General features: G+C 44.7%; 1 protein-coding gene across 1 annotated transcript; it reads right to left on the bottom strand.

The window, feature by feature from the left end:
* Positions 1–4,537: 4,537 nt before the first annotated feature.
* LOC117138999 (tyrosine-protein kinase Drl) lies at positions 4,538–22,644 on the bottom strand. The gene is made up of 4 exons (XM_033301080.1): positions 22,164–22,644; positions 6,086–7,403; positions 5,624–5,920; positions 4,538–5,506 (listed from the first exon to the last, which is right to left on the bottom strand). The coding sequence occupies exons 1-4, from the start codon at positions 22,267–22,269 to the stop codon at positions 5,395–5,397; spliced, it is 1,833 nt and encodes a 610-aa protein (XP_033156971.1). The 5' UTR covers positions 22,270–22,644; the 3' UTR covers positions 4,538–5,394.
* Positions 22,645–22,934: the final 290 nt, after the last annotated feature.

Here is a 22,934-nt window from a genome sequence, read left to right as displayed (position 1 = left end):
TGCGACAATTAATCACACGGCGTCCGGCATATGTGGGAAATTTTCGGCCAACTTGCAACTTGCTAAAGGGAAACTCACAGTACTCAACAGTGCTGGCCATGTGGAAATGGGAAATGTAGGTGGATGTGGATGCTCGCAAACAGTTTGCGATGAATAATGACAATTGGCAGAAAGTCAAAGGCAAAGTCAAAGGCGCCAAGCGACGAAAAGTGGCGGTGCAAAATGATAAATGAATGCAGGTGGTGTCGCCCTTTTCGGTCGAAAAGGGAAGGCAGTGGGGCTAATCGATTGACAACGTTGGCAAAAAGTGGAAAAAGTTTTTAATGAATTTTCAAAGGCGTTATAATCAAAAGGAAGACGAACTTCCTACACAGTTCGCTTCCGTGAAAATCCTCCAACCACTCGAAAAGATAGACAGTCTGCGACTGGAGGCACGCCCGAGTAATTCAATAAAACTTTGCGACAAATGAAGCGGTAGCTGGAGTTGAAGGCTACACAATAAAAAAGCAGGGAACAGTATTTAAATTGATGGTCGAATGTCTGTTATATCAAAAACGGTTTGGAAACTGAACAGGAATGAAATGATAACACCGAATGGAAATACTTAATAAATAGCTTATAAAAAAGATACTATACTATAAAAGATACTATAACTCTATGCCTATTTTCTCTGAGTGCAGCTAAAGTTGGCTAACCGTAACTCCAATCAGGCGATAGCTGGCAAATGAAAATCATTTCCTTCCATGTCATTATTATGTATTTTGAGCCAACTCGCGATGGTTTTCACTTTTCAACCATTGGATTTGACTCATCGACGCGGCTACATCTGCAGATACAGTCAGAGATAGAGCCACAGATACAGATACAAGTACATGTATATATGTATGCATGAGTACTGGGCTACAGCCCTTCGTTACACCACCGAGCAAACGAAATTTTCCTTTGGCGTTTGTCTGGCGTTGTATGCTTTCCGTTTCCGCTTCCTTGGCCGTTTGCAGTTTTGTTGCTGACGGTGCTGCCTCCCTCCCACTCGCTCCGCTTTTCCGAAACTCCTTTCCCATTTCCCATTTCGCAGCGACGGCGGCAATTTGGTGAATTTTTCACATAAAAAATAATAAGAAAAGTTGTATGCTAATGTTGTTCTCTGTTCTGTTCTGCTGCTTCGTTCCGCTGCGCGTATTGGATAAAAAAGAAAAGAAAAGAAATTGAAAAACAATTTTTGCATTTGGCATTTTCTCAGCGGGCGGGAAAATCGGTTAGGGTCGAGTGGAGAAAGTGGCTTAAGCAGCTCGCTGCTCTCAGCTTAAAAAACTTAAGAACTGTCTATGGCCATTCCTTAACCCTAGGGGGTGCTGGAATTTAAAATCACTTAAAAACGGGCAAAAGTTTTAGGCAACATGGGAAAAGGTTGACTTTTGTTACGATTGTTGCACATAAAATGCAGTTAAACTAACGCTTTAAAATTAATTGACAGAGATTAGAAAATGACTGATAATGTGACGTCGAGTTAACTTAGTTAATATGGAATTATAGTGAAAATATACAACTTATAGTTGGCATTTACATCGCATTCGCATCTTAATTCCTTTCCTCTATTTATTGCCCGTGACAACCGCAGAAGAAATTAACTCTGACTTCTTCAAGAAACCCCTTTATTCAAACACACTGCCTGCTCCTCTCGAATTAAATCTTTAAAAGTAATTCCAAGCGACGAACTCCATCAACTTTTTAATTAGTTTTGCAATCGAAAAAAACTTTTTGAAGCGAGCCGAGCTGATGCAACAATCATAGGATTCGTACCAGAAGCTGGCAAACTTTGCCTCATAATTTCAAAGGTAAATATTTATTTTTCAGCTAATGCCCCGTGGCCATAATCAACAGCTTGAACATCCCAGTCGGCCAACCCGACCGCACTGAACCAAACTGGACCGCGTCGCGCTCTCGACAAAGTAATCAATTTTTTCGAGGACATTCCAGGCCCCGCGACCCCCGACTTTGGCAATGTTGGGATGCAGTTGGCCAACCCATCGCCACAACTGATGCCTACTCCCTACTGGTGGATTCAGCCAAAAATAGCTTTTTTTTTTTGATAAATACTCCAAGAAGTTAGGGTATTAAAATTGGAAAATTGCTCGAATAAAGTGAATAAAAAAGTTTCATTAAAATTATCTAGTTTATGAATGGAATGATATATAGGATTTTAGTGATAAATGATGTTAAATGTATCTAGTTCATAGATTGACCTATGTATTAGGTCAAATCATAATGGTATAACATCCTATTCGTACGCCTTAACGGAACTGTATAATATGGAATGATTGAAAATAGCCCACTTTATATACAAGACTAGTCTTTTTATTTTTTTAAGATTTTAAGCTTATAATTTAAAATAATAGTTAGATTGACCCAAATTGTTTAGCCAATCAAAACCTGTCAACACTGGCAACTACTCATCAACCCACGCCAGCTCATCCAGCGAAAAGTTCAGACATCAGGTAGCCGCAGGGAGCGGAGAACGGTAAGCAACTGGGGGAACATGGGCAACATGGGGATCATGGGGCAGGACGCAGGACGCGGGAGGCGGGCATCCAGGATGGGGCATGGCCGAGGGCATACCAAATGGCACCCAGCGGACGCCACTCTCGCTGACTGACGACCGAAATGTCGCCCCACTCTCACTCACTCGTGTTTTCCCCGCATTTCCACTTTTCCGCTTTTTCCGCTCACCGGTTGCTGGTGTTTTATGGTATTGGGTAGGGGGAGGGGGTGTTCTCCATTGCCGTTGCAGAAAACTTTTCCAGCAGGCTAAAAAATTGAAATGCTGCCTCACGTGCCACCAAATTTTTTATATTTGTTGATTTTTGGCTTAGAGTGTTGACCGAAAACAAAGTTCCAGTTGGCTTTTGTTTTTCAATTTCCAATTTTTTTTCCATACTCACTTTTTTTTCAGCGACGGTTTCCATTTTCCGCCCATTATTCGACTTCGGTTTCACTGCTACCCTCTTTTGACGTACCAATGTGGCTTTTGCACGTTGGTTTTGGACGGACTAGCTCACCTTTTCTGCGCTTTTTAATAACTTAATATCCTTTGTACGCCCCTCGGTGTTCGGTGGTTTAATTTGATTGAAACGCAACTATTCGAGTTCAGCGGTTTTGAGCCCTTTGATTGCGTTCCCAGTTCCTTTTGACTCCATAAATCTTTTTAGACCGCAAGGCGATTTTTATGGATATTAACTGACTGCTGGCAATTTGTTGAAAAAGTCAAAGGGATGCGCTTTTTTCATCGGTGTCACTCGAGTCACGAGTTCGCTGCTCTTTCATCGATATCACTTTGAAGTTTTGAACTTTTAAGAGTTAGTTGAAAGTTTTTTGTGGCATTGGTTTCGTCCTGCGCTGCAGATTGGCCACAAAGTATTTTTTGTGATATTTTTTCATATTACTAGTTGGGCATTTAAATAAAGTAGCTAAGCTTCATAACTAAACTGTATAGCGTAGATTTTGCTAGGAATTGGCTAAAAGGCTCTTTAGTTATTAATGATTCAAAGGTAATGTTCGTTCGCGCTATAAAGAACGAGAAGAAACACTTTTTAAAATGAACTAAATTTATGCATAAAGCAGGAGATTTGTGACTCAGTATAAGCCACTTTCGTGGAGGACGCGAGTCCTTGATGGTCGCGTACTTATTAGCTTTCGATTTGCGTGGTGGCTTTAGCCAAATGCCCCGCCTGTGGGCACGTGCCAAGCGGGCAGCCGACTCGGAGCGGTTTTAAAGGATCCAAGGAGGAGGAACCAAGCGGAGCAACCAAGGGGAGCAACCAAGAGGAGGCGGACAAAAACTAGTCTTCCCTCGTTGATGGTGTGACGGGCATATTAAAAAGGACGCTGCCAACATCATGTCCCCAGCATGACGTGCCAAAAACTAAGTAGTGTCAGCATGGCAATCAAAAGGCATGCCATGACCTGGTCCTTCCACTCGCCCGACCTACAATTCACGTGCAGGTGTGCGGGAAGGACCTTACCTGTGCCAGTGTATACAGTGGATAGTCCCTAAAGAGGACTCTTATGAAAACTAGTAACTAATATGTACAGAATAATACAATTCATTGTTTAGCAATTCTATTAAAAAACATGATTTATATGTAACTACAACACGAGTATGCATGATAAAGATCTGCTTCTGTTGCTAGAAATGTTGCTCGAGACAGTTGCCCTTATCGAGCGGCACCTGTAGTGCGAGGTAGGGCACATTGCCTACTCTCAAATAGGCAGTTGGCATTACATGCTTTTGTGCTGCAAAGAGATTGGTTCGGCTGCGTTGGGTCTGGTTGGACTTACTCGGGGTTTGGGGTTGGGGATAGGTTTCTGGGTGGTTGGGGGTCTGGTGTAGGTGGTAACCAAACAACACATTGCTCTTAGAGTGCGTTGTTTTAGGCTAAGTGACGGGCGTGGCCCGGCTCAATGAGAATGCCTTACTTACCGCAGAGCGTTGCTCGTGCCATTTCCCCTCGGCCCACTTCAAAAAACAGTCAGCATTTGGTTTTGTTTTTAAATATTATGCACGGACGTTTATTGAAATCGTTTTCTTTTGTGTCTCTGCCATAGAAAACCATAAGAGTAACTTAAGAACTAATGCAAACTGCTTAAGTATATTACACAAAAACTTACAACTCGAGACTGCACTACGCGTACAAGGGCCGGTAACTTAGGGTTAAGGATTCGGGGTCGGTTGTGCACTAACATTAGATAAATATTTCGAGTCTTACTAGCACTACGGTTCTTAGACATAAACACACACTTGAATACAATACACATAGATATATGTATCGGTATCGTATTGGTATCCCATTATAATGGCAAACTTGCAACGCTCTCTGTTGAACTACGACATATTTTTTGGGGTTCTATCCTAGCACTGGTTTTTCGTGGGCTTCTGATTTTATGGATCTGTTTTAGCTACGATTTGTATATCAATATTTGCTATTTATTTTAATTCATTGTGGATCTTTTCAAGGATTCTCTTAGGATCAATTTTACTGGGCTTTGGCCCTCCTTTTTTTTGAGAGAACGTTTGTGTTTTTCTTAACAGGGGAGTTCATGGGGTGTTTATGTTTTTCAGATAATCCTAATTCTTGCATTGAAATGTCACATGTCCTTACACCCTAAATATATAACTAGGAGTTATGTGGATAGAAGTTTTCCGGCCGTTTCACCCTCCACATCTTCTCATAAGTCGTTCGTACATTTATGCCTGGGGAGCTGCTACGAACCCCAGTTTTTAGGCGCTACCATTTAATATGTCTTTGGGAACAGAGTGGACGACGTGGTCTGCTGGAAAATCTTGCGACGTCGCCTCTTGTTATATTTACAGGTCTTGGCATGCTTCAGCACCGCTGGTTAAACATATCTGGTAATCTGGGTATGGAACTCCGATAGGCAGATCTGCAGCTGGCTGAACGAGGGTCGCTCAGCTGGCATGGAGGCCCAACAATAGGCCATAATGGTGAAGCTGCAAGTGACAAAGATGGCAAACCATTGCATTAGTTTAAGAAACAGACTACGTTAATCATAACAACTTATCAAAATAATATATAAACTATGCATAAGTACAGGGAGGAATACTTACAGCTCATCGGGGCAGTTGAATGGCTGGGCCAGTCTGTATCCATCCTTGAGATAGTGCTCCATCTCATAGGGATCGATTTCAGCGTAGGGCAGTTTACCCAGAGTGCACATTTCCCACATGAGAACGCCGAAGGACCAAACATCACTGCCCTCGTTGTAATGGGACTTCTGCAGAGCCTCCAAGGACAGCCACTTGATGGGTCGGTACTCGCCATCGCCCAGAGAATTGTAGTCACCCGGGAAGAGATCGCGACTCAAAGCACTGTCAGTGAGCTTAACTCGAAGTTGATCATCAATACTGAGAATGAAAAGTAATGCAAATTAAATTATAATATTAAATATATAATAAGCCGGTAAATAATTAGGTCCATTTATTTTCATTTGACCTCAATCCTTCATTAATATTCCCTCTAAATCCACCCCCATTTCTCATTTGCAACCCCATTTCGAGGGGAATACTTACACACAGTTTCTGGCCGCTATGTCCTTGTGGATGACGCCGTGGTTGTGCAGATGCTCCATGGCCATGGCCAGTTGTGAGCCCATGAGCACCGTCTGGATGGTGGTGACGCTCCTGGCGTACGACGGATCCTGCAGGAAGCTCTTCAGATTCCTCACACTTCCGGTGGCGGCATAGAGCACAAAGGGCGTGGCATAGTCCTCGATGGAGATGCCCAGAACGGAGAGGACATTCGGATGCGAGGCCTCGTACAGCATCATGGACTCCTGGAGCAGCAGATTCACTTGCAGCTGGCTGGCGTGCTGAGCCACAGTCTTGACCAATACCTCCTGGCAGTCGTTATAAGTGCCGCGATAGATTCGCCCAAAGTTTCCCTCCTGGACGAGGCAGGAGAGCCGGACGCGGCACTTCTGGACTGTCAGCTCTTGGAGACGGCGGTTGAACTCCTCAGGCTCATGCTCATATTCGCGAAAGGGCCGCGTCAGCGTGGCATATGTGGGAGTGATGGTCGATGGGCAGACGTAGATCGAGTTGTGGGCCGTCGACGATATGGTGGGCAGCCTCTGGAAGCTGGAGGTCTTGATGAGATGCACTCCGTTCGAGGGATGTCGCTTGGAGGGGCCTTTGGCACAGTAGGCTATCAGGATGAGGGTGGAAACGAGCACCAGGGCCAGAATGCCACCCACAATTAGGGTGACCAGGCCACTGGCCGGTGGCACCAGGTTCTCCCTCAGCATCGGGTCAAAGTCGCGCTTCGATCCACCCGAGTTTCCGCGGCCCACTGGCGACTCTGTGACCACCGGACGTTGCTTCTCCGGCGCCTGGTGTCCATTGGCGACCACATGCTCATCGTTGCGATCCACATAGTGAATATCTCCGCCATGTCCCTTGCGCGCCGTTTGCAGCAAGTCCAAGTCGTCGTCGTCGTACTCCTCGTGCGCACTGTCCTGTTCCTCCCTCAAGCAGATCTTCTTCCTCTTGAAGATCAGATTCGTGTTGTTGTTGGTCGCCCGATCCAGGATCACCTCCACATTTATGGTGACCGTAACCTCGGCATTCCTGGTGCCCGAGCACTTGAGGGCAATGCCCCATGTCTGCGGCTCCATGGGCACATCCCCGATCCGGGATATGTTCAGAATGGGACGCGGCAACACCTCCGTGTCCGATGTGGCGATGTTGATGCTGTACGGCAGCGGATGGTCCACCAGGGACTGCCACGTGAAGGTCACGTCACTGATGTTCGCCGGCACGGGCACGGCGAAGTTCAAGGCGTAGTCGTTAATGGCGCCCTCCCGCACGTAGTAAAGCTCCGCGGAGACTCCTGCAAATGGATGGAAAAAGGGCAAGCACATTTAGTACACTTTCAAAAAATCTTAGCAAGCTAACTAACACTACTAACAAACTAACATTAGTGCATTGAAGGTGCTTCTATACCAATATAATAATGACTTGCGACGCAAGCAGTTCATTCATTTCAATGTTGCGATTTTATTTCGTGTGCAAGCTTGTTGCACATCACCTAATCCGCCCACGCCCAATGATAATCCCATCGAGTCGGAGCGAAATTAATGATATATTTTTGTGGGCCAGTGAATGGGAGAAAAAGTTTTCGCTCAGTCACTCGACCCGACTGCATAATCAATCACAAGGGATAACAGTTTTCTTCTGCTCATCGGAGGCGTGGAAAATTGATTTTCCTGCAGCTGGATCGCAACTGGGCAAATATCTGTCGTTCGAGACACTTTAGTGACATATTGAAGGAGTTAAATGGCATGCTGTGCGCTGCCAAAGTGATTGTAATTTTTTGCCCAGCCCGCTTTTCGACCCTATTTTATTGCGGACAATCAACAAATAAGTTGGCTAACAATGACGGGATGATGAACGAAGCAGAAACCCCATAGGAAACGCAAGAAAAACCCACATTTTCCACCTAAATGTATGCCTATTTAGGAGCACCGGCTAACACCTGTTCCTACAGCACCCCTCCTCCACTTGTCCTTATCCCTATCTGCAAATTGATCGGATAGTTTTGACAGGTCGTGCGTTGTTCAACCTGCAACTGTTGCCTGTGCAACAATGCATTTTTAATTAAATTAGCCATGCGTTCGGGGGAAAGACGTCGTGAGATCCCCCCTCCCTCCTGCTGCTGCTGCAACTGCGTGGAGGCGCCTCCGTGGGATACACAATAAATCAATCAAATTATAAAAAAAGGGAAGGCAGACCCCTGGCCAAGACACGCGACTCCCTTTTCGGATGTGCCATGGAGGGGGCGTGGCCGTGTGGGCAGGTTAAATGTTCATGCTTAATTAATGCTGATGTCGCCGCTGCCGCTGCTGCTGCTGCTGCTGCTGTGTGTGTGTTGCATGTTGCTGCTGCAGCATGTTTATTTTAGATTTTTATCGCAGTCGCGGCCCGGCCGCAGTTACATTTCATACTTGTACATTTTATTTTAATTTATGCCACTTATTCCTCGGTCTATTCATGCCACCGGGAACTAGAGGAGCGCATAAAGCGGTCCGCATTATAAACACATATATATCGTACTAATTAGTGGGGCAAACCCCCAGACCCCCAGACAAACCCCACCCCGCCGCTCGCACGCTTCGTTTGCACTCTGAAAATGTAATTAGTAAGCCCTGTGAGTCGAGTTGAGTTTAGTTGGGAATGGGCAGGGTAGGACTGGAGTTCGAGGTCTAAGGGTAGATATGAGAAACTGTCGCATAATGAGCCCAGCTAAGCCAGATAGAGAGCTCGAGATAACTGCAGCGCCGCCGCGGTGCGGGGTCAAAGGGTTAATGGGCCGGAGACATGTGAAGTGCAGCTCATTAAACAGAAAAAGAAGTGGATGTGTGAGCGGATATACGAAATGCGACGATAAGAGCCAGAAAGCAGCTTGCTGCAATCCTTTTTGCAACTTAACTTAACCGTAAATGGTTTATAGAACATAGTTTTAAACAGTCGTGAAGAATTTTCCCAAGTCCAATTTGTATTATTATAGCATTATCATTATGTAAACCCAAGTTGACCAACCAACTATTAAAACTGCGAAACCCTTTAAACACAATCTTTATTTGCCCTTCAATTCCTATCAGTCAGTCGCCCATTCTGGCATTCAACTTTGAAAACAATTACAATTAAAATTCCGCAGATGTAAAACTTTTGCAGCACCCCCGCCGCACTCCTCGACTTCTAACACAATTATAGGCAAGTAATAGCAATTTACTTTGAACAACCCATCGCCCACAACCCCTCGAGCGCCCCTCGCAACGCGTTTTGCATTTCAACTTGGTCTGGTGCTAATTAGAGCTGATTGCCCAACAAATGAAGTCGATGCTGCGGATGTGGAAACGCTGGCGACACGGGGAAGCCAGGTGGCTCGAAGGAAGGAAAATCGATTTGGCCAACATCAATCAGGGCAAAGGACGAAGGGAAAGTGAGCGGGAAGGGGGAGACGGCGCCCCAAAACTTCCATTTCCACTTCCACTCCAGTTCCAGTGCCAGTGACACATAAATTCAGCGCTTGGAGAAAAGTAAAAGTTGTTCAAGCTGTGCGAAAATAGTTACCCAAGTGCAGGAAATATGTCTGAAGGGTAGGAAAAGCAATTGCTTTTCTCGCTGGGTGTTGATAAAACGAAGTGAAAAAGCGCGGGAAAGAGTTGAGTTTAAGTACAGCCATTTCTGCTGAAGGAACGCAAAAAGGATGAATGCATTTCAGCTAACAGTTTTTGGTGGAAACTATTTTACTTCTATCTAGCTGGAAGTTTTCCCACTTCTGGACAGGAATTTAGTTTTTTGATTTCACATCCTTAAGTCTTTAAGAACCCCCATTTTGCAGGCCAAACGAGAGCGATTTGAATTCATGGCACGACATCTATTTAATTTCAATTACAACCCTAAAAATGCCATAGCAAACGCATCAACCAAAAAAGGGAAAACTCTTACACACACACACATGCAGAGATATGGTAGGAAGAAAAAAGAAAATAGCCATTTTTTGCGCTACCAACTGAATATTCCCCCCACCTTAACTTCCGTTTCCTTTCAGCAACCCGTCCAGATCCTAATTTATGCAAACCCAAGGCAGACAGACATGAGCGAGAGATTTCGAAACCAGGACCAGACTGTAACCCAGACCAGATCATAGTGGGTAGTTTGGATATCATTTTATGCTTTCTTAACATATTTTTTGTCGTTGTTGGTTGCTCGCCCACATTGCGTCATTCGCTGGATTCTGGATTCTGGCTGGGGATTTCGCAGGCCATAAATCCGAAATTGTCTTTTGACACATGAATATGTTGTGCATTAAAGCCAGACGGAGGGACCAAAAACCAAAAGGAGACACCCCCGTCGAAAGTCAGACGACATTTTTATTACCATCTGGGGGATGCTCCATCTTTCGAGGGGGGAGGGGTCCGTGGATGATGACATTCGTTTGGGCATTGGCCTAGAAGTTGATGCTGATTTAGGGTCATTACCGCGGGCCAACTCTCTGTTTTCTTGGGCGGGAAAAGGCTTGTGTCGCAATCTAATGGGCTCTGCCATTTCAATCTGCATACGAGCCCAGAAAGCCCGGAATTTATCTCAGCCAGAGGCGAGTACATCGCAACCCAAGCGGATTCAATTTGCTGGCCTCCAAGCGGAGGAAGGGTTACTCTCCTCCATTGGGCCTGGGAAACTGCATAACTACATGGCCGTTGTGCCTATCATGCAACTTGCAATTCACAAAATTATATGTTAGTCGGCGAGGCTGATTAAATCGGAGCCGAGTCGAGTGGTGAGTCGGGAATCTGAGCTCCAGCAACCATAAAAGGTCAAGAAGAGTTGGAAAAAAATGCGAACTTAGTACACTGAAAACACTGGTAATGAAACAGAAGTTCATATTTGTAGTATTTTCAAACTATATATATATATGACATTTATTGAACTGTTGGCTTATAATGAAAAAATCAATATGTCACTGTGTCTCGATTCCACTTCGGTTTCTTCCAGTGAACCATTGGCCAAGGAAAGGTAATTTTTATGCCCAAATGGTCATGATTCGTGCTCGACTGCGTTGGCCCGACATTTGGCCAAGTCTCGTCTGGCCAAACAACTTTACTTCACCCGGCTGCGATCCACGGAGCGTCAGAGTGTAAGACAAACAAGCCAAAGGACATGTGGAGTGACTGCGACTGACAGTCGGTGTGCTGCCTCCGGCAGATTCCCCCCCTGTTCCGACCAACCAACTCTGTGGCAACTTCATCCAACGTCCAGTAGCTGCCAAGTATTTCTATTTGTATTTCATCGCCCCGCTCGAGCAGCTGCAATTTATTTGCCTTGGTCTTTGGTCTTTCATCTTGGGGTTCTGGTCTGATACCGCTGGATACTGGGGTACTGCTCCTTATACCCCGATGCTGGAGCTCTTCTTATAGCCAAAGCCACGGCTCCATGTGCCTGCAGCACACATGCTGCCTCCACCCGAGCCCCACTCGTGTGTTTTCCCTTACATTATCACCTCGACGCGGCCTGGTGCGATGGATATGGATGCTCTCCGCTGGTCAAGACCATAAATTCCGCGCAGGAGGCGGGCTGTGGTGCATAAATTATGTTGCCAACTGTTGGTGGATCTCTATGACGAGGCCCATAAGAGAAACGCATTACATTTATGGCGTTTGTCTGGCCTTAGGGAAGATTGTACATGTATATTCTTAAGCCTCGTTACTTGAGTCTCGAACTTCAATTAAAAATGTAAAGGAGCAAAGATCGTAACTAGTTACGAAACGATATTGCCTTGCCTTGTGCTCTTCTAATAGCCTTAAATGTGTGTTGAACTAACCATCAAGTGAGAGTTAATTACCACATTTTATGCTTGAACTCCATGCCATGGGAAACTATTAAATAAAGTTCTATAATATAGAAAGACAAAATCTACGGTTTAAATAAAGTAAATTAGTTATGGAAAAATAATAATGATAGTTAGGCAAAACTCTGCTATTATTTCTCTATTTCTCAACAACTGGCGCCCAACGATTTGCAGTTATTTTTTTCAGGCTCTACGCAAGCGATTTCCGAAGCTCACGCATAAGGACCTTTCCTGACTGAAACCCATTTGGGTCAAGGCAATTAAACAGCTTAATTATTCCACCACTAATCGGTAATTAATCTAATGCCCGAGCTACTTGGCTGATACGCGGGAGCAAGTCCTTCGACGGGCACTTGGGCAGGTGCGCAGTGGAACCACAAATGTAGGGTTAGTAGATGGCTGTTGCCTTCATCAAAGGCGTGATAGGGAGTGAAGTGAACTGGAATGAAGTGAAGTCTTATTGACTCATAAAAAATCAAAGGCAGCATTAACGGGCGAGCTCTTAAATTTAATGTGATTATCTGGAGAAGTTAATGTGATTATTATCCGAGCGATAGCAACCGACACCTGGCGAAGACAACGGGGAATCCAGTTCATGTGGCAAAACCCGCCCACATCCATCAGTCCTGCCTCCGGGGTCCACCCTCAACAGGGATTTCTGCCATTAACTTGCCACTGGTGCCAAGTTTTTTTTATCAATTTCGCAGGGAGTGCACTGAGGAAAACTCTGAGTTCCAACTTAAATGGATTTACTTAGTTTGGTGAATGATTTCCGCTGAAAAGGTAGGCATAGAACTACTTAGGAACTGCATTACTATGTGAAACGTTTTCATAACGTGACTAATTGTCATTTCTCTCAGTGTGATTTGTTAGCCTTTTTGCTCGAGCTGCATTGCGTGACGTAATGAAATTTTTATCACCTCTGGCTGAGGGATCTCCGAATCCGTCTGTATATCGGTGTCTAGGCGCTGTCATAAAATTTATGGTAAGTCATAAAGCGAGGGCGGTGGACCGACCACCACCAGACCACCAGGCAGAGACAAGCAAATGGTCTGCTTAGGATTGGCCATGGGTGGGGTTTCTGGGCCTGGTGGGACTGGCTTCTCTGGGGGGAGGGACAGGTGGCACCACCTCCAACATCTCCACCACCTGGCTGGAAGATGGAGCCCCAAGCGTTGCCCTGCGGTTTACTGGCTGGGTCTGCTCGGGTCAGCTCCTAATGTGTGCTGTGGATTTGGATATGCATACAGCCTCTGTCGCCATGGGTGGCCCATTCCGCAGTCAAAAGACAAAAAGACGCAGTGCGTGTGTGTGAGTGAGCTAAGTAAACAGCAACTTCCTGTGCTGAAATTTCAGCCCAAAAATTTATGAACAATTTTGACAAGGCAGTCGGGTTTTTGGCCAACGCCGGAGGAGCCTGCTCGTCCTCGGGGCATCGTTGCGGGCCCAAACAAACAGTGGAGGGAGCGGCCGAGGCGGATCGTCAGGGAGCGAAACGCACATATTTTTCAATAGCACCCCAGGGATGCGGTAATTTATGACTCTGACCGAGTGAGAGGAGCTCTTGAACCTCCAGTAGTATTGACTTTTTTGTTGCGGACCAGCTGCTCGTCCAACAAACAAGGACAAAAGAGCAGAAGGCGGCAGGAAGAGCAGATTAGCATTGTTGCATTGGCGTAGGCGTTGCTGCCACTGAAGTGGACATTGTCACCCATGCCGCCCCCAAAAAAAGTGGCTGGTGTAACCCCACCACTCGGAAACTTTTCAGCTTTGTTTGTTTCGAGTGTTTTTTGGGTCAGGCAAATACATATATTTCTGGACTCTGGTTTGTTTTCATTCGCCGTTGAAAAGTGGTTAAGGCTCTATCATCTTGTAAACGTGACGATGCAGAAGGGAGAAGAATAAAACGGAAAATCCAACCAAAAAGTGTAAACTTTGCCACACACGATGCTGAATCGGAAGCTTTTCCCCGCTTTTCCCACCGCTTTTCCCGCCGCTTTTCCCTCTGCTCCGTTTGGCGGTGGTTTGCTTTGCTCATCAAGTCCCGTGGATAAGTGGAAAGTGGAAAAAATACATCCATATGTTAAGATCTGTATAATTAACACAGCTTAGCGGTGAGATAATTGTATGCGGGGGCTTTTAACTAATTAGACGGACGTTAAATAAATGTTTGTTTAAGTGGGTAAGTGGTAAGCATAATGATGACGTACTATGAAAACGAGAACATGAAAAATGCAAGCGAAAAAAACAGGTGAGAAGGTGTTTAGCAACATCATTTACTACATAATCCTACTCATATTGGCTTACAAATTGTTTAAATGACACTTAATTGCCAGAAATTTAGATACTCAAAGGAGCCACTGTATGAAATTAACTTCTTCTCACTTAATAGATTTACATTTGAATACACACGCATACTCATTCACTTATTTATTCATTGGTAGCCAACCCCTCCTGGCTTATGCCACATTTAAATATGTTAATGATTATGTTGCCAATGGCCACTCACCCCCTGAACAACTACCAGACATTTCACGCTCCACACCGAAGAGAATCCAACAAAAGCACTCACATATCACGGAACAGATATGATAATAACCGCGACTAATTCACGGAAGAACGCAGAGCGAATTGCATTCGCCGTGGAGCGAATCAGTCGAAATCACCCCCCTCGCAGTAAATGAATTTTATAAATACTCAGCTTCATCGCCTAATTAAACTTAAAATAAACCGCAGCATAATCAGGATTCTGCGGCTGTCTCCTTCCCCTTCACGTGCCACTTGCAGTTTTCATCGGGCGTGACAGGAAAATTACGAACGCAGCTGATGATGATGATGAAAAAAACAGCAACTCTTCACTGTCGTCAATTGCAGACATAAATTATATGGGCCAGGCCAAGTCTGCTGATCACATAACCCCATGCGAAGAGTGTTATATATATTTTGATTAGCGCGAAACGATTGGCACATGTCCGAGGATGTTGAGATCCATCATCCCCAACTGACAGAAAGAAAAAATGCTGAAATTTGGGGCAATCGAACGCACTGCAGTTTCGAAATTTGTTTGTCTGAGTTATGGGACTTAGTTTTCAGCTCGACTGTGGACCAAAGTTTTGTTTTTATGATGCCAAAGAATAACGCTCGCAAGTTTAAGCAGCTTTCAAAAGTTTTGTTAAACGTGTTCCTCTTGGCTCATAAAATGGCTTTATTCGTGCCCCAACTGTTGTATGGAAATATTAATGTATAGTATGCAACACAATTCAGGTGCCTTTGCCTGCGCATTAAATATATAATTAAAAAGCACTTTAAGTTGAAGTATTTGAAATGCAAACACTTTTCACACCTTTAAATTTTTCATGTTTTCCTGGGTTAAATACCCGTAATTACTTTGTTTTTAAGTTAGAAAAGTGCAGTATAAATACGATCCCCCACTCAGCTATTAGTTCAATCTGTAGATTATCCCCCAAAAGAAAATCATTACTGGCCCCCACATGCATATCGCCTTTTCATGGGCTCTTAAGAGCTCCAGAATATGCTTAATTGCCATCCATGTTATCAGAACACACACACACATACAGAGAATCAGCCAGATGTGTTTTCGTAGAGGGAAAGTCCCCCACTTTCGCTATCTCTTCCCTGTGCGTGGGAAGAAGCTGGAGCTACTGCATCCATGGTAGCTTCTGCTGTGCGGGCGTGTGAAATTTTCCAATAAGCTGCACTGGGTAAATATGTGCTTATGGATTTTTGGAGCTCGCAGCACATAATTGTGCGGAAAGTAATTAGCATTTGGTTAATGGATTCCCCGACAGACCCATAATATGCTTCATTTAGGCTTCTTCAGTGCCGACTTGTGCCTCGCCATCTCGTTGGATATCGATTGGCCGTTCATTACCCCTCCTCCTTCTCCTCCTGCCAGGCGACGGAACCACCACATTCGATTCCCACAATCAATTCTCTCATATCAAATGGATGCCACACACGCGCCGGCATTTTTTCTCCGCTTCCTGTCGGTCGCCCGAACGCAAAGGAGTTGTGCCAAGGAACAAAGGCGGGCAATGAAAAAATTAAATACAAAATAATAAAAAATAATTTACGGGCTCATTACGAGAGTCATGTCAAGATGGCCCAGGGGTGGTGGGCAGCGAAGGGAAAGGGAAAGGGAGGAGGACGACGAGGCGCCCGCCGGAATTCGCTAGCAATCGAAAAATATGGGAAGCATATGACAGTGGTGCAAAGGGTGAGAAAAATGCGAAGCATAATTAAATATTTTCTATCAGTTTTTCACATTACATAAACGCATTTATGCATTCTAGCTTAATATACAGGTATATTGAGATTTTCTTTAGTTAAATATAACTTCTTTTTGTGACAGCACACCACTGTGCCGCTGTCAGCATCGGTAATGTCAGCCTGCAGTTCGCCTGCAGGCGAAGGCTCCTGGCCAGGCACATACACATACATATCCACATTCACATGCACCCCTGCCACCAGCGGTTGCAAATAAAGCACTCAACGCGGGCTGCACGCAGGGTTGAAAGTAGGAGGAGGAGGAGGAGCAGGAGGAGGAGGTCCCCTTGCTCAACAGGGGTGGAACTGGCTTCGAGACGCTGACTCCGAGGAGGGTTGGGTTGGAAGCCACGGCGTGCTCAAGTGCCGGGCCCGCCTGCTATTCATTCGGTTTTCAGTGGCAGAGCCATCCTGGCCGGCATTTCGCTTCCGGGCGCAAGTCCTCCTCCCTCTGCGCCCGTTTGTTTGCATACGCAGTTCGACGGCAGGACGAGGGTCAGGGACAGGGACACCGAGCTGTGATTCTGTGATTCTGGGGGCGCTCCTGGTGCTCCTGGTGCTCCCGGTGCGGCTGCTTGTTTGCACGACGCATTTCTGGTCCATTAGGTAGCGACGTCGTGCCGCTGGAAAGGTTGCTACCTTTCCAATGCCCCTCCTCCGCCATTGACATTGTTGTGTGCGACTTTTCTCACTTCAGGATTACGGAGCTGGGGAGGGTTGGATGCGCAGGTATCCACTAGATACAATTGCTTTTTGGTCGCGTGCATTGGCCTTTGTTTATTTAGACATTTTATTTGCAGCCTAGTGGATGCATTTGCAGGATTAAAGCGGACAACCCCCTGCTAATCACCCATCACGATTGTGGGAAAGTGATTTTCCCTCGGCTTAATTGCCCTCGGGCTGGAGTTTTCCTCGCTTTCGGATGATGATGGCCCAGAGGTTATTTGATTTGAGCTTGCCGTGCGCGGGTAAGATGATTTTGGCATTTTCCCAAGGATTAGCATAAATACAAGAGGCTTTTCCTTTGATTTAATCCCCACACGCAATCGGAGCTCGTTCTTGTGAAAGCCCAGCAAGCTTTTCCACCGCCCACATGTGTTTGCCATCGAAGCAGGCCAATAAATCAGCCGCATAATGGACGCAACAATTTGTCTAGGCGCATAATTGGCGGAAGAAGAAAAAAACACAGAACTCATAAAAACCAAATGATGAACTCCAGCCGAAAATTGGGAAAAACTCTGAAGTCGACTGGAAGTTATGGAAGTCATTCTGCTCTTCATTCGAGGGTGTGGGAAAATGGGCGGCAACGGAAAACTCTCCCATTTCGTGTCTGACCACCACCAATCATGCAAAATCCGAAAAAAAACACAGAAGAAGAAAATGCAACCGAAAACAGATCCCCCAGCAAGAAGAAGTCCAAAAGAACATAAACAATTGAAACTGATTAAATTAATTTGATAACAAGTCCGGACCGACTGAAGCACTTTAGATATGACTGAGGAAATTCACTTTTTCACTGAGGGGGTGAAAATCGAGTTGATATGTGAAAGCACTTTGGGGAATTGGAATGTGAAATATGATTTTAATTTAAATAAATTTAGTTTAATTGAAAGCCGGATAAATGGGCAGCTTCAAAGCAATTACAGATAGTTTAATTCGGTTTCGCTCTTTTTATTTTGGCCTTTTTTAGGATCAGTTGAATGCTACAAATTATAAAGATTGGCAGGGAAGTGAGCACTTGGGTATATTAGGCATTATTCACTACCAAATAATAATTTATATATATAATTTATTTATTTTAGCTATGCAACTAATAGTACAGCTAAGGGCTTCTCTCGTAATATACGAAATATGCAGAAATAAATCAAATATAATTATTACATTTTATGACTATTGGCGACGAGATGCAGCTTGCATCGTAAATTGCAGTAAAGCATGTAAGATTATAAAGAGTTATTTGTGCAATCCGATTAAATTTAAACAGAGAATTGCTCTGCAGGCAGGATAAAACATTTAAAGCCTCCATTTGTTGTAAACTCCCCATAAGCTGTTAGTTTATGTTTTCTGCACTTTTTTCGTTCGAAAACTTTAACATTTTGACTGGAAAATCTGCATTTGTATACATGTGTGGGTGCGAATGCGTGATGAACAACAAGTTGCTCATGATAATTTGCTATAATTGTCACCCTGAACAACAATCAAACAAACACAACATCCGCCAATGATTTAGTGATTTAATTAAGCGCATTGGTGGCTTCAATTACGTAGGCGTGGTTACCTAACCATAACCGATTTTTTGTTAATGCTGCATAGTAATATTGTGCAACACACGGGGATGAAGTGATGGCCAGAAGGGGCACCATGACTAGCCATAATCGAGGGGTGGGGGGTGGAATGGGTGGAAATGCACGCAGAAAAACTAATCTAGAACTTGAGGTTTGTGCTCTCATGCATAAGATAATTATAAATATCATTAACACAGAAAGTGCAAGATTTTTCTAAGTATACTATAATCAATTCGATATTTAAAAACTATTTTGCAATATTTGTGCTTATTTAAATATATTCTTATTACATTTTTCCTATATGATTTATTTAAATTCGAGTGACAACAGATACTTCCGCCCGACTAGCGAAAAGTTGCACATGCTGTTGGCACAGAAGTTGCTGCTGTTGCTGATGTTGCATCAATTGATGTTGCTGTTGCTGCAGCAGCTGATGTCGTCGTCCTTGTCACTGTTGCATCGACATTTCTGCCGCCTGTCTCTGACCGCGTTGTTCATTTGCCAATTACGCGTTTAACTCTGCATGAAGCCAGACATAACAACCTGGCAACTGAATGGATCGCTACACGCAGCGAAATTCCCAATTCCAAAAGTAGCAAAAGAGTACTATAAGCTCTCTAGATAAAAGAATCATTGTGTACTTGTTGCACATAAGAGTGATTTTAAATCATGTTGTACTACCTAAGTGTTTTTCCCCGTGTAGACAGGAGACAGGTGGCAGGGGCAACCGCTTGTTTGTGTTGGCGTGGCAAGTTGGCAACACATGCCGCACGCTCGGGCAGATCTAATGCCTTCGCTTCCAACTGCAGCATTAATTATTCCGAGGGTGAAATATTTTTGGCCACGCACGCCAGAGATTTCGCTCCAACTTCTGGGCCAAATCCTGGGATGCAGATGATGGCGATGATGCTGCTGCGTCCTAATTGAGTTCACATTACTTGCCGAAATATGTTTCGTTGGTGCGGGGCAAATGCTCTTGCTTTTATTAGCCAAACGTGAGTTGGCAACAATCGCCATTGTTCGCCGGCAAATCATGTTCATTTCGAGATGATGAATCCTTCGACCCGCGCCAGTTGAAAGTGTCAAACCATTTAGAGAGATGCGATGGGGTTGAGATTAGCAAGTGTTGATAGACAGACCCGAAACGTGACTGGCAACATCCATGGGTTACGTGGATTAGGGATCTGCTCAGACAGCTGGCAGGGCTACAAAGTTGGGCAAAGTTAAAAGCCCCATTGAGCCAAGTGAGCCAAGTGTGTGGCGGTGGAAAAGTTTGCTATAGGTTCTGGGTATATGAATTTAATTGCTTGCCCTGCCATGAGCAGTGGTGATGACCAGGTGTGCCACAAAGCCTGGGAGATCAGTGTCCTAAGATGGAATAATGGTAGTTCCCTTTAGATAACGTGTTACCCTTGACTATCCACACCCAACGCCGACTACTTTGGTCACTCATTGCAACCGCAAAATCCATCAACTGCACCGACTTTACATATCCGCTCATTTCGCTAACGAGCTGGGCCACAGAGCCACCGAACCAAGAAGACCCCGCCACCGCCACCCGGCTTGATCCACACCTGACATGGTTTGCATAGCATAGAGCACAGCAATTTGGGGCGCACTTCTGGATGGAGAAGTGGGTGGGCCATGGGATGGCCCATGTGTGCCATGGGTTCGGGTTTGGGTATGGATGTTAGCCTAACGAACAGTGAATGCCATGCCGCAGCTGCATGCAAGTGCATGGAGCTCTTCTTCGGGCGATTCTCCTTCACTCTGCTCCTGGGTTGACAATTTAATTGATGTGCACTCACACAAAGGCTTTTGAAGCGACCGCTAAAAAAATAAAGTGAAATAAAATAAAACAGAGTGACACCTAGCGAACACACACACAGTGAAGCCTCGGAAAGTAGGTCAGGCATGCAACCCGCTGTCAGCGCTGAATAATTGGAGAGGGTATCGCCACCCGATCCCGAAAACCCAAAACCGAAAACCAAAAACCAAAAACCCTCCGGGGAAAGTGCAATTGGAGGAGTCGGGAATCGGGCGAAAAATGAATAGCGGCCACCGCTTAATGGGTTTTAATGCTGATTTCGTTTGACACTCGGCTGACACAACTAATAAATTTCCCGCTGCCATGTCAAGTGGAAAGCCTCAACTGGCCATCCATCCCATACCAGTCCATCCCACCCACTTGCCGTTGCCGTATCGCCTTTGATTGATTGTCTGCTGGCGCTTTCAACTGATAGCGAGGTGTGTAGTGGAGCAGCCAGGACTCGGGGGCCACAACTGCAATCAAACATGAATTACGACGAGTGGCAGACGCTGATAAGCGGCTAGATAAGCGCCTGATTAGCAGCCCGGCACTGCAGCTCAAATATTTACCCAGTTATTCACAAGTGACGCGATGCAATCTGCGTACCTACATACTCCGCACTCCGCACTCCAAAACTCCTGACGCCCATCAATCAGCCGGAGGCACAAACACGCGAGTGTTGTAAATTTTACAACATAATTTTTGATAATTTTTCCCTATCTGCAGCTCCCTGCCCCCGATCCGCCAGCAAACACTTTGCATGTGTTTTATGATGCCACATGGATGTGGCACAACTTGGGCCGCCTCACCCTTTCCCTTTGGGCCTTGGATTGGGGCTACTGATTTATTTTTTATATTCACTGGGTTGTAAATTCTTTGTCTGGCCCTGTGACACATTGTAAAACAATTTTCCCCACTTTTATTAGCTTGGCAATCTCTTCGACAGGATTTGTGTGAGTTTCTTTCTGGCGGGGAATGGCTTGGGTCCAAGACTACGAGGTTGGGAATGGGGATGGGGATGAGGAATAAATATAAAAGTAGATTAAAGGTACTTGGGCTTCGGACTCTCGGCCTCGGCCATCCCAAGCCGATTTGCTTGGCCAAGTGGAAACCTGGTTATTAGATGGAGATAAACAAATCTGTTTTGATAAGGGCTAAGAATCAGTCACTCGGATTTTTTAAGCTTATTAAAGTAGTATTCATTTATGTGAAATACTGATGTTAATAATAAGAGGTCAAGGGTCAAAGACAAGATATTAAATATTTAAATAATCATTTTTGTGTCATTTTTGGACTATATGCTTTTACTACTTATTTTCTTTTGAAGATATATATTATAACCACAACTATTTTGTACTAAGTGAATCATTTTAAATTTGATAAACTATGAAACAAAAATGTGTTTTTTAAATACGAAAATTCGCAGATTACTTGTCTAGAGAAGAATTCACTTTCCAATCGAATTTAATTTAACGTAAATAAATACAAATATAAATCGCTTTTCGCATTTCTATTTATCTAGATAAGTCTAACGAACAATTAAATCAAAGAAACAGGAAAACATGCTAGACAAATAGAATGTTTTCTGGTTTCTGGCCAATTGAAGGAGGGAAAATACTGCTTTATATGTAGCTTCGAGGCCAGAAACAATTAAAAGGCATATATTATTTACGCAAAAAGAGTAAATAATCCCAGCTAGTCGCATTCGTTTGCCCAGGAGCCAAACGAGTAGCCAAAATCCCGGCTTGGCATAAATCAAATTTGATTTAAAGTCTGACGAACGCACACAAAGTGCCAAATAATTGCCCAGTTAATTGAAAAGCCAAAAGGCAGGCGAAAATCAACACGATTACTTACCGATTAGGCGCAGCACCTCTTGCAAGTTGAGGAAAATATTGAGATGGGCCTGACCGCTGGCGATCAGGGTCAAAAGTAATCCGATTGTGAGCAAGTTGGGGGCCATCTTTCGGATTCGATTAATCCGCCGGTTGTTTAGTCGCAACAAGAGGAAGAGATAGTTTAAACTGCAGTTCGGCTACTCTGCCGATTTTCTATTTCCCGTTTGGCACTCGCTAAAACGATTTAATTTCCGCTGCACTGCTGTTCACTTTTTGCGCTGCATTTGCAATTTTACGAGCGTCGCGTTGATTTCAATCGCGCTGATTATTACAGGAATTATTTGTCAGAGCAATTGGCACTTTGCCTTCTGGCCGGGAAAACTCAGGCGCACATATTTCCCAATCAGTCTCTGTCTCTGCACCCGTTTTTCCTCGCTTTTCTCGCCGTTCGTCCGCGTTCGATTTCCGCGTTTGATGCGCTCACCGTGACGATTTTCCACAAACTGTCAACTGGATAAACAAACACTTCGCCACGAAGCGAATGGCTTCCACGCCGAGCGGAGTGGACTGTGGACCGTGGACTGTGTGTGGCGCTCGTGGACGTGTTCTGTGGAACCAGAAGGCTGGAACCCGTATAACAGACGTGTTGGAAGCTCGAACTCGGTTGCGGTTCGATGTTCCACTCACTTCCTTCAACCTCATCGAACATCCAATTGGCCAAATACCAAAACTGGCATACTGTTCGAAATCCTTTATGAAATTTACTAAACAAAATAAGCCACGTTCATCT

The sequence above is a fragment of the Drosophila mauritiana genome, chromosome 2L (genome assembly GCF_004382145.1).
Source record: "Drosophila mauritiana strain mau12 chromosome 2L, ASM438214v1, whole genome shotgun sequence".
NCBI classification, from domain to species: domain Eukaryota; kingdom Metazoa; phylum Arthropoda; class Insecta; order Diptera; family Drosophilidae; genus Drosophila; species Drosophila mauritiana.
The sequence above is the reverse complement of the archived record's forward strand: the minus strand, read 5'-3'. Positions and strand labels throughout refer to the sequence as shown.